Source organism: Schistocerca nitens, chromosome 2 (genome assembly GCF_023898315.1).
Source record: "Schistocerca nitens isolate TAMUIC-IGC-003100 chromosome 2, iqSchNite1.1, whole genome shotgun sequence".
Lineage (NCBI taxonomy): Eukaryota > Metazoa > Arthropoda > Insecta > Orthoptera > Acrididae > Schistocerca > Schistocerca nitens.
This window is the reverse complement of record NC_064615.1, coordinates 631,655,671-631,668,326: the sequence shown is the minus strand read 5'-3', so window position 1 is coordinate 631,668,326 and position 12,656 is coordinate 631,655,671. Positions and strand designations below refer to the sequence as shown.

Here is a 12,656-nt window from a genome sequence, read left to right as displayed (position 1 = left end):
TTACAGTCGTTTGCATTCTCAACATAACACGGCCATATTGGCCAATGTTACAATGCTGTATTAGTCAAAAGTCCAGGATGCTGCCGGCCTTGATACTGAAAAGGCTACTACCCCGTCAGGAAGCGTAATATTGATTGTCTGTGCTCTTTAGATGCCTCTCCGTCTTGGATGCACCTACTGTATGGATATCTGTACTGTTGAGACACATCTTTGCTCTTTTCAGTTCCTGAAAAAGATGCTAACCCTCTTCAGGTACCATAGGACTGTGTGGCCTCTCCAGAGATCTCTCCATTATGGACGCAGCTACTGAATAGTTAAATGTACTGTTTACGCACCCGTACCTTTTTGCCCCTTGCAACTACTGATAACGCCGCTACCCCTCTTCAGAAACTACAGGACTGTCTAACCTCTCTATTGACACCTCTTCAATTCCCTTATCTAATGAGGCAGTAAACGTTCTGAGTGCAATGAAGAGTTCATGGCATACGGAGAATGGTGCTCTGTAAACCTTCGAGATCGCATTTCTAGGATGGAATCTCCTGGTTTGAAAAGTGTCGGATTAAGTGTATTGACGTGAATAGGGCTTCTGCTTATAACAAAAACATTCCCGAAAAAAAAAAAAAAATCACTGCCAGCCCGGCCGAGAAGTTCTCATTTAGCACTATTCACTGAAGGCTATGTCGTTAGATGAAACAATGTAGGAGAAACCATGGAAGATACACAAGAAACTGAGACGACAGTAGACTGAAAAATCCTGTAACCTCTGAAACTGTAAGCTGTATATAACTTATAAACCTTATACACTGAGCGCACAAAAGCCACGCGATACCTCCTAATATAGCGTCGGGCCCCCCTCTGAACGACGTAGTGCAGCAAGTCACCGTGGCATGGACTCAGTAAATCGTTGAAGTCCCCTGCAGAAATACTGGGCCATGCTGCCTCTATAGCCGTCCACAATTGAGAAGAGTTCCCAGTGCACGATTTTGTGTACGAACAGTCCCATCAAAGTCCGATGAGATCCATGTCGGGCGATCTGGGAGGCGAAATCATTCGTTCGAATTGTCCAGAATGTTCTTCGAACCAATGGCAAGCAACTGTCGCCCAGTGGCAAGGCGCATTGTCATCTGTAAAAATTCCGTTGTTTGCAGCCGAATATAACTATTTCCTGTCAATGAACTGTGCAGTTGGACCAGAGGACCTAGTCCGTTACATGTAAACATGGCTCACAACAAAGAGCCACCACCAGCTTGCACAATGCCTTGCTGACAACCTGGGTCCACGGCTTCGTGTCGTTTGCGCCGGCGTCGAACCCTACCATCAGCTCTTACCAACTGAAATCTGCCTCCTCTGCCCAGGTCAAGGTTTGCCAGTCGTCTAGGGTCCAGCCGATGTGGTCATTAACGCAGGAAGGCGCTGCAGGCGATGTCGTGGTCTTAGCAAAGGAACTCGCGTCCGCTGTCAGCTGCCACAGCCCACGAACGGATACGTTTCTCGTCCCTCTCACATTAATTTCTGCGGTTATTTCACGCAGTGTTGCTTGTCTGTTTGCAATGACAACTCTAAGGAAACGCCGCAAGTCTCGGTCGTTGAGAGAAGGCCGTCGGCCACTGCGTTGTCGGCGGTGAGAGGTAATACCTGAAATTTGGGATTTTCGGCACACTCTTGACACTGTGGAACTCGGAATAATAAATTCCCAACGATTTTTGGAGTTGAATGTCCCAATGCGTCTAGCTTCAACTACCATTCCGTGTTCACAGTTATTAATTCCGGTCGTGTGGCCATAACCACGTCAAACATTTTCACATGAATCACTTGCGTACAAATGACACCTCCGCCAATGCACTGCTCTTTTATATTTTGTGTACGCGATACTAACACCATATCTATATATGCATATCGCTTTGCCATGACTTTTGTCACCTCAGCATAACACTTGCACTGCAGAAGACAGCGAGAGACAACGCAGTCTCCCGTGAAACAAGATTAAATGGCCTTGATGGCGACACAAAATGAAGAAAGAAGGCAAAGAAGAAACGCTAAGCTAGGCCACATACGCAGGGGCAGGCCGCACGTGGTCACCGTGTGACGTGGTGGGCTCAAAGCGTCGGCGAGAGCAAGGTGCGGCGTCCCAGATAGAGCTTGGAGCGGCGCTCCCATATGAGGCGTCGCGTGGTCGTCGGCGTCGCCGACGCGAGCCAAGGTCACGCCTCCGCCCGCCCACTGAGCTCTTCGTAAGCCGCCGCGCGAGGCTTTCACTGCTGACTTACTTTGCCTGTTGCCACTGCTCTTGCTACAAGAAACTAATCACTTGCTACCCGAAATTACCATCATTTATCCAGTCTCCAAGACACTGACAATAATGCTCTAATCGTGAACACCAAATTACACTGAGGTGACAAAAGTCACTGAGATCCTCCCAATATCGCGTCGGATCTCCTTTTGCTCGACGTAGTGTAGCGAATCGACGTGGAATGGTCTCACGTCGTTGGAAGCCTCCTGAAGAAATATTGAGCCATGCTGCCTCTATAGCCGTCCACAACTGCGAAAGTGTTCCCTGTGCAGAATTTTCTCCACGAACTGACATCTCGATTATGTCCCATAAATGTTGGATGGGATTCACGTCGGGGGATCTAGGCGGCAAAATCATTCGCTCGATCGTCCGGAATGATATTCAAACCATTCGGGAACAATTGTGGTCCGATGACATGACACATTGTCATCTATACAACTTCATCGTTGTTTGAGAGCATTAAGTCGATCAATGGTCGTAAATGGTCTTCAAGTAGCCGAAGATAACCATTTCCAGTCTATGATCGATTCAGTTGGGCCAGAGGAGCCAGTGCATTCCATGTAAATACAGCCCTCGCCATTACGGAGCCATCACCAGCTTGCAAAATGCCTTGTTGACGTCTTGGGTCTCTGGCTTTGTGGGTCTGCACCACACCCGAACCCTACCATCAGCTCTTACCAACTGAAATCGGGACTCATGGGACCAGGTCACGGTTTTCCAGTCGTCTAGGGTCCAGCCTATATTGTTGCGAGCCCACGAGAGGCGCTGTAGGCGATGGCATGCTGTTAACAATAGCACTTGCGTCGGTCATCTGCTGTCAGCCCATTAACGCCAAATTTTGCCGCACTTTCCTAACGGATACGTTCTTCGTACGTCCCGCATTGATTTCTGCGGTTATTTCGCAGTGTTGCATGTCTGTTAGCACTGACAACTCTACGCAAAAGCCGCTGCTCTCGATCGTTAAGTGAAGGCCGTCGGCCACTGTTGTATGTGGTGAGAGGTAATGCCTGAAATTTGGTATTCTCGGCACACGCTTGACACTGTGGATCTCGGAATATTGAATTCTACGAAGATTTTCTAAATGGAATGTCCCATGCGTCTTGCTCCAACTACGATTCCGCATTCAAAGTCTTACTTCCCGTCGTACGGCTGCAATCCCATCGGTCACATTTTCACATGAATCACTTGAGCATAAATGATAACTCCACCAACGTCCTCTTGAGTACGCGATATTGCTGCCGTCTGTGTATGTACATATCGGTATACCCATGACTTTTGTCACCTCAGTGTATATTATTACTGTACCACTTCCGCGTGTTCTGCCGTAGCACTATGTTTACCTAGAAGCTCCCGAAGCGTGCTTGCGGGAAAGAAATTCTCAACACTGTTTATGAAGTTTCATGCATACACGCCAATATCGATTACGGAATGCTTTTCTGGCTACCACATTTCCTCTTCCAAAATCGATTTTCGCTCACACACGCTTGGGTTGTTAGGTTCAGTCTTATTTTAAAAAATGTTGGCTAATCTAGAGAAGCAATATTTGATTCAGGAAGAAGTTACACACCTACCATATTGAAGCAAAGAGAAACAGGTATCATGCTCACTACATCGGAAGCAAAGGACACCACACGCGAGAGGCGGGTTGCGGTGATTATCCACAGACCGCTCGTATGAGGGGTTAATTGCAGAACGCCACAATCGATCGATGGCTGCTCTTAATTCTCAAGCAATATGATGAATCGCAGGCGAGGGATCGGTCATATGGCAACATAGCTGAATGGAGGGATTCGTTTGTCTAGTTACTAAGAGTCGTTCTGGAGTTCCGCACAGTTTGGCTAAACCCATGTGAAATGAGGAATGTATAGTTATTTATGAAGGGCAAACCACTCTGAAAAGTTAAGCTGAAGGCAATGTTGGCATGACTTAAGAAGGAATACAAAACCAAAACAATGGTTTTCTTCGATTCTGCAATTTGTGTTACAGAAACAGAAATTCATACGAATCACAATATACTGGGCTGTCCAGCTGATTATTTTGAGTCCTTACGGAACAACTACACGTATTACTAACCTTAACTTCTACCAGAATGGGGAAATATTAAGTAAACATTTTAAATTAAATGTCGAGGCAATACCTAGTCTACAATTATACTTAGGTTAAGGGCTTGTCATTTCATATAATCTATTACCTCTCCCTCAAAAAACTTACAGCGCGAATGATGGGAACAGTAGTGCTGCTTTGATACTTTATTTTCTCCAAGTATTGGTCCACATATGGATTATCAGCTGCCACTGGAGGTAACTATAGTTAATTATCCATATTAAAACTTCGCGACAGCGACGTAAAAAAAATAAAAATGGTTAAAATAGGTTGCTACACTACAGGTGTGTGCCGGGATCGTGGCGAGTGACATATTGCTGGCGGTATCGCTGCGATCCGTCGCTCCAGTGTGCGACTAAACCCCAGCTTCCCAGTGGCCACTCGTATGAAACAATTGATGTGAAAATGGATATTTGACCTGGGTAGCAAAAACGGTCCAGACCTAAACATGGTAGACCAAAACGGCTCCCGAACTTCGTCTTCCGGATGCTATGTCGGATATAAACAAGGAACAGGGCTTGTCTATCGTTGGGAGGTGCAGCATTCTCCAGGATCTCTTCTTGTCCGTCGTCCTTTTGGTTTTATAGTGCAACGAATTGATCCTAATATCTGTTAGTATCTTCTCCGTGCTTTCACCTTTCATATATAGTTCCTCGACAAGCATCATCACTATGCAGTCTTATCACGGAATGCCCAGGTAATTAGTTCGCTATTAGTAACGCATCGTTCACTTCATATTTCTGATTAGCTCCTTTTATATTCACCCACATCCAACCTTTTAATTCTTCTAAATTATGGTTCCACGTCTTCACAATGTCCATGGTTTAGGACAAAATAAGGCAACATTAAGAACAAAACACTTCACAAACTCTTTCCTTTCATATTCATTTAAGGATCTTTCTCTCTCTCGCTCTCTCTCTCTCTCTAAAAACTTTCCTTTGTTGTTGGAGTTCTTGTTTCCGCATTTCATACAATCTTTATTTTGCATTCCAAGTACTTAAAACGGCCTTCCTGTTGCACAGTCTCTTCCCTTATTCAAACATTTATCTCCATACAATGTTGTTCTAAGTGTTCTTGACTTCCTTCAAACTGTTACGTATTGTCTCCTCCTCCTAAGAATGACTTCCAGTAAATCCAAATCATATAACATTTTATTTCCACCTACAGCTATTACTTCGTGGAGATATTTCTTTACCACTCGTTCATGATAAATGTTGAATATAATAGGCAATAACCCACTTATCTCAGAGCCATGCGGTAGTTCGGCTCTTCCCACTCAGTTTTTTTCATTTTCCGACTTTTTTGTGTCACACACAAATAGCTCATCATAACCTTTCTTTCAAGCAGTCTCCATATCCTTGGTCCACTTCACTCTATTATACACATCTAAAATAAAGCTAACACAGCCTTGTCGTTTTGAAGATATCTGTTAGCACCTATTCTCATAAGTTCAGCACCATCCTTAAAATGCCTGCAGCGGTTCGAACATCTTTCATAGAAGAATGATATAAATTGAAGACTACTTTAAAAATGAATCTCTCATAAAGCTATCAATTCATACCAATTCTGCGACAAACAGCATAAAATCCATATGCTACTTTACTCTCAACAGAACAGTTTAACAGATCGCATGTGTCTTGACCGCAACAAATTTTGTCACAAGGGTGCGGCTATGTACTAAAATTGTTCCAGAACATACTCAAAAGGCTTTGTGTCTTTCATTCTATTTACATACAATGAAACACTTATAAGTATTGCAGCAATCTACTATCGTTGTACTGACATTGCATTAAAACGTTTTTGGGGCGCCTCAATGAAGTTCTGTGCCTGTGCCTATGCCTATATCTGGCTAAAAGGTATAGAGAAAGCATCCATAAACTTACTGCCAACTACTGGCTCTTGAAACGGTAATTTTAGCCAGGGAATGACTAAACTAGAGTACTGAAAGGTCCATGCGCAATAGAGACAAAGAAGAGAAACAAAAAGGCTCGGAAACTTCGCGAATAGTCGAGCCACGCTGTGCCAAAGTTGCGAAACCTGCACGTACACTCATGACATAGCTTTCTTCGCGCCGCTCCTTATCAAGCAGTAACCTATTTTCTAATGTGCAAATGATAGCCGTGCTGTTCGATGACACCTATACGACAGTTCTTTGTAATAATACTAGTCGAATTAGTGCCTGCTCTCGACTGCTGTGCGCCTTCTTTCCAAGGCGGTGACGCCCTGGTGACTAACGTGCTCTTCCTGTCTTGCGGCTACAGCGCGCTAGCAACCATGTCTGAAATGCAAAAATAAGAAATTATAAGCTCTCTGAGAAGACTGTCTCAGATGCAGCAATCTTGCCACTTTATGGCTGGGCGTACCCGTTATTCAGTAACGAAAATATGACTGACAGAACCAGCAAACTTAGCTATGATAAGTGACACGCGAATCACTGGCACACCACACCAAGTGATTTCATTAGTTGCATATACTAAATCATGAATCGCTAATAATCATCGAAAGTTTTCCCACTAAACTACAATTTCAGCATTTTATTAAAATTTACGAAGAGAAGTTTAATATTTCAACTGCGGAATCCTCTTAGTCTTTGGTATTATGAAGTCTTTGGTATTATGAAGAGAACTATGAGAAACAAGTCTGTCTACCTGGAACATGGGCAGACTCATTCGTTTCGTTGACCCTTCCAATCAGCTCCGACGAACTTTTAAAAAGCATTTTACGTAAATAGGGTGGAAGAGATGCAAGAGGTGATCCCTAGGGCTTGCCTCGTACACTACAGAAGTAACACTCCAAATGTTTCGATTTCGCAGTCTTTCTTGCAGAAGAAACAGCAGGGCCCCAAGGGATGATTCGTACCTGTCTAAGACACAATACACATGTTTCCAGTATGAGTCTAAATGGTCGCTAGGAAAATACTAAGGTATAATGCATAGCGATTAATCTAGTTTCTACTTATTACATGATAAAAATACTGACTACCGAAGGGCTTTCGTAATATATATCAGGCGAGGAGGAGGAGGATTGGAGCGTGTACACTATCGAAGACGAGGTGTTTCAGAGACGGTGTAAAAGTAGTTCAGACTGTAGACGGCTAACTTTCAACAGTATCAAGCAGACATACAACTTAAGCGATTTATGGAACAACGAAAAATCTAAATTTGGATGCCGGATGTGGAGTTTAACATTGTAGCTACTGAATGCGATGACCAGACCGAGTCGTCGTCCACGTAAAACGAGTTGTTCCGCATTATTATCTATGCAACAATACTGACTCGAAACTAACCGTTCTCAGGAAATTTTCAATTAGTTGTGTAAACAAGCAATATTCTTTAAAACCCTTGGGAAAATAAAGAAAACATGCTATGGATAACTTGCTTATCAACAGATGGAAAATCTGTTGCGGAGCAGCAAAATCCAAGCGGAAAAAAATTCATGAAACATAATTTACGAGTAACGAATACTCGTTCTATGAAGAGGGCACGAAAATAAGAACTCAATTTTGCTAAACTAGAAAGATAAGACGGACATGATTTTCTCTTTTCGTAGCTGATATTGCAAGGAGCATGTGTTATGTGGATAGATTAATGTCGGTCGCTTTTCTTGCTGTACCACGTTGTAAAACATGGTATCAAAGTTGGTTTTGTGGCTCTACCTAGTATACAAAATTATCTCCATACCAAAGAATAATACCTGAACTAAAATACGAACATATTGACTGACGCTATTTTTATTAGCTCAATTTCCTTAAACTGAACACACTCTCTTGCCCCCCCCCCCCTCTAACACACACATACACACACACACACACATATGACGGGAGGAACATGAAAAACAAATGGGGAGAAATTAATCTACACAGTAAAACAAACTCAGTGAACCAAGACTTCCTTTACTGCAGAGAGAGAGAGAGAGAGAGAGAGAGAGAGAGAGAATAGAAGTTTGAAAAACCGCATGGTATCGATCCCAAATTTTTGTATATGGTATCGTTATTACTGCAACTATTATATTATTATCAACAATAGCACGCACACATTCTTTTTGCTGTCGAAGTGGGGCTGAAATCCTCAAGTGCTTGAATTAATTCAAGTAACGATTATACATTTTCCCATGAACTGTCTATGGTCAGAAGTACCACAATTAAAGTAGAATATCACATTTTCCGTGAGAACATACAGGTTCACGGCGTCAGTAATCAGACGATGTACTCCGCAGGCCACTGCCCGGGACCAACGTGTTACTCTCGAGTTCAAAAATTAATGATAAAGATTTTTCGTTGGATGGAGGGCGGCAAGAAAGCAGATTAACAGTATGAGATGACAATTTGGGGCTGGTTTTCGAACACTTCTTAGGAAAACATTTTCTCGTACACGACTAACTTTCCAGTGTATCCCAATGGAGTATGTTGAAAAATTCTGTGTTCCTTATTCTGACAACGCAATTTATGACGTACCCAAAACTATAAGGAATAGCTCACCAATGTATTAGATGAGTTTTGGCGCTCTGTCTCATTGATCGTAATCTAAATCATGTACGGCTAGTGAATCTAGGCCGCTCTTTACATTTTCGGCACTGTCCCATGTTAAAGTTCTACGGTCACTTGGGAAACATCTGTTATTGCGACATAGTAATCAGTGATGGTTTAGTGTTCTTCCTAGCATCCATGTATTGGATAATGGTATCTCTGAAACAGAGGCAGCGGCTCCAACTTGCGCCGCAAGCGAAGCATTGCACCATCCTTTGAACTCAGCTTTGGTGCCGAGTTTCGTTCGATAAACTGAGCAAATTTAACACTGTATAAGAACCCAATAATTTCCACAATTGTGTAGCATGTTCGGCTTCTAATAATTACTTAACGAGTAACTAATAGCCCAGAACATAATGTGCCTATGATACTGTGCGTCGTAGTACTACATTAAACAATTAAAGCACTTGGCATGAAATGTGGTGCTCAGTGAATTTCAGTTCATTCATCTAGGCGAATGACGGGCTCGATCCTCCTGTGTTCGTGGCACGCACAGATGACCGCTCACATCAAGATTGTTAGTAAGTGTGTGTTCTCGCGGGTTCATATTCAGAATTTAACTGATGCAATGGAATGTGTAAATAGCTTCAGAACGTCAGCTGTAAATGAACAGCGCCGAAGACCAAAGCTGCTGACATGTATAGTATGAGGGCCAATACCGGAAAGACGACTTCGCTCCCATCCCACTATAAAAACCGTACTTTATAAATTAACAACCATATCAAGACTAATTCGGTTACTATGAAGTTCAAGAGTTCAAAAGTATCGCCAGCCTGAACATGGTACAACATGATTCTTCAGACATCATGATCACTACGTTACTATATTTCTTTCAGTCAACAATGCGTTGTTTGTGAGTACTATAGGTTGCTTTTGTGATCTGGTGGCATTGTACGTTGCTGTCTTAATAAGTACTGCAGAAAACACGCAGGGTGTGAGGCACCTGAGAATCCTTGTAGGGATCACTTTCGTGGACTGGGCGCTACTGGGATAAGGCAATGATCCTACCATGCCTTTGTTGAGTAATCTATGCTAGTTTATCTTAATTCCATTTGAAGAAACCGTAGGGAGCCAACATCAGGAGGCACATATGAAGATTTCACTTTCTGGTAATATAAATGGGTTGTAGCAAAACAAGAACGGCACAATTCACAGCCACTCATGTTACAACGCATTTCGTAATCCAGATGCTACATCGGTTTGTAAATAATACTTATTCAAAAACAAATTTTGCAGAAATGTTCTCATTGGCTACTACTAAAACGTCAGGGCAATAAAAAAATATTTGCTCCAAACATTTCTCAGCAATGGTAACAAGTAGCCTACATCACATAGCTTTTAAATTACCACTATACCCTTCCTCGCTCGACCCGTGGAATATATTTACAGGTCCTTAGTTCTAATGGGTTCTTTTCTTTTAGGTCTCCAACAGAATGTTCAACAGTCAAGAGTGTACAGGCTGAACTATCAGTCAAACAGATGGACCTCGATGTCGTGGATGTGAACCTCAACGCAAGGAAGGTTTATCAAGCCACAAGTTGACACACAGGTACACAGAAGTAACACCTCACAGCGACAAACTTATGCAATATGATGATTTTTGAATATTTTAATGATGATAATCAACCATGCTTAGTCTTAGGTTATCAGGATCGTTGCATTAATACTAATCACATAGGCCTAATTAGAAATGTGAATCTGCGACAGCTAATGTGTTGGTATATGGTCACTTTGTAGGCCTCGTAAGAAATATGTGGAACAATTGGCTCACTGTGGTTAATGCCCGACAGACGAGAAATTGTTCTGAACATATAGAAAAAAAATTTATTGTCTACAGCACATGTGGACACGATGATCTGTAACGCACACAAAGCTTTCTGAAAGCAGCAAGTGTCAAAGTGTAAGCGTGTGCATATGATACTTTGTCTTCCCACGTTGCAGTAAATGCTAATTATTTTCATGCCTTACTAAGTTTTATGTCTGTGCATCTCAATCATAATTTCAGCTACGCGGCTGCTACTGATTTTGTCTCAGACAACGAGAGAGAGAGAGAGAGAGAGAGAGAGAGAAAAAAAATCACATTTACATCTGCATTCAATTCCTATGTGTGTAGGAAACTGTAAAATGAGCGAACAATAGGGCTTATAGTAGAAGCGCATGCACGTATCTAACAAACCTGGTGCATAAATTATAATAGGGGAGTTATGGTGCACACGTGTTCATGTAGATAGTTTCATCACCTGTTAAATGTTGAAAGAATAACAAAAAACATTATTCTAAAGTAAATAATCCATAATCTGGTGGCAAAAAACACGAAAGATTTGCTACTTTAGATACACTGCATCTGAAGTAAATTAACTCAGTGTGTACTAGTAAGCCTACCAAATGTAATACGAAGGGAGTGATAAATGCAATTAGAACATTCAAATTAAGAGTCATCCAGGACTTAAGCAACCCAGCTCTGTGCAGATCAAAAGGAAATTATAACTCACAATATTGATACCTAATGTCTAGGAGATACAACTAGGCCTACTGCATATGTAAAGACAATTTCATCATAAACTAATACCAAGTCAGAATACAAAAACCTAAACCGTATTAAGTTTCTTTTATACAGTTCGCCGTTCTCGGTAGTGTTTTCACTGAAGACTATTATTAAGTTTTAAGATTCTTTGTCATTCGATTACCAACTGTGTCAGAATAAATAGTGCTTTATATCACCTATCACGTACTCCATAACCAACGTCGCTATCGATCTTCCAGAAGTCTTCGGGCAGTGCTGTTCACATGAGGACGGAATACAATGAAACATACCTGTCTTGTGTCATAGGCGTCCTGCAACTCCAAACTGGCACCAAGTCTGCGTCGGTCTTCACTTCGATCCATAATGCTATCATTCACTCTTCAATATCACCGTTTCTCGAGCGTAAGCTCTCAGCTGAAAATAATATAAATATACCACTCCACACTCAATAACTTTCACAAGTCATGATCAGCCCTTCTGTCACCGAAACGCCTTGACCGACCTACACACAACATTTGACAGGCACTGAAATATCATTCAAACTGAGCCAATCTGAAATCTCCGAGCGCGGTTTTCTGCAGTCGCTAAATAATTAATGTAAAAACACGCCATTTTAAAACATCAGAGAAACACAGTGCAATGTCCTTTAACATCCTCCGCAAATCCACTTCCTCAAACTTTAATACCTTCCACAATACAAAGCTAAAATGGGAGAAATACATGTACTGGGCAATACCCTCTGAGCCAGAGACTTTCCACACAATGTCAAAGCAGTTCACAAACTTGAAGATACGCCACAGCTATTGACATACCAAACATCAACAGTATATCACGTCAGTGTATCCGTCACGACTAGTCAAATTTCGAGCAATCGTATCGCTCTTCATGGGGAAAAGATTGTATGTCATACCTGTAAAAATTATCAAGGAACAAAAACTGGGAAAAGTTGTAATTACGTGAAATGTATTTAACTTTAAATACATGTGAGTGTAGTGAAACTTCTACGTCATTTGCGATCACAAATATTCTTGGGCAAAAAGACAAATTCACACCTTCCCTCACGTCACTTCCCGTCAAAACATTAAACAACACATTACAAATGGCTGCATTCATACAGGCCGTGAACGTCAGGTCACTTCAAAATTTCTCCAGAAGAAAGCTTAGAAGGTGACATTGGTAGGACGGGGAACTGTGCCTGTTAACATCGGAAGTTA

General features: G+C 42.1%; 1 protein-coding gene across 2 annotated transcripts in view; it reads right to left on the bottom strand.

Annotated features, from left to right (window-relative positions):
• Positions 1–12,181, bottom strand: part of LOC126236743 (patronin) — a 438,638-nt gene extending 426,457 nt beyond the window's left edge. For both annotated transcript variants that reach the window (XM_049946276.1, XM_049946277.1), the window contains exon 1: positions 11,733–12,181. In XM_049946276.1, coding sequence (XP_049802233.1) covers positions 11,733–11,804 — 72 coding nt within the window. In that variant the 5' untranslated portion in view covers positions 11,805–12,181. The remainder of the gene's footprint in view (positions 1–11,732) is intronic.
• Between the last annotated feature and the right edge of the window lie 475 nt (positions 12,182–12,656).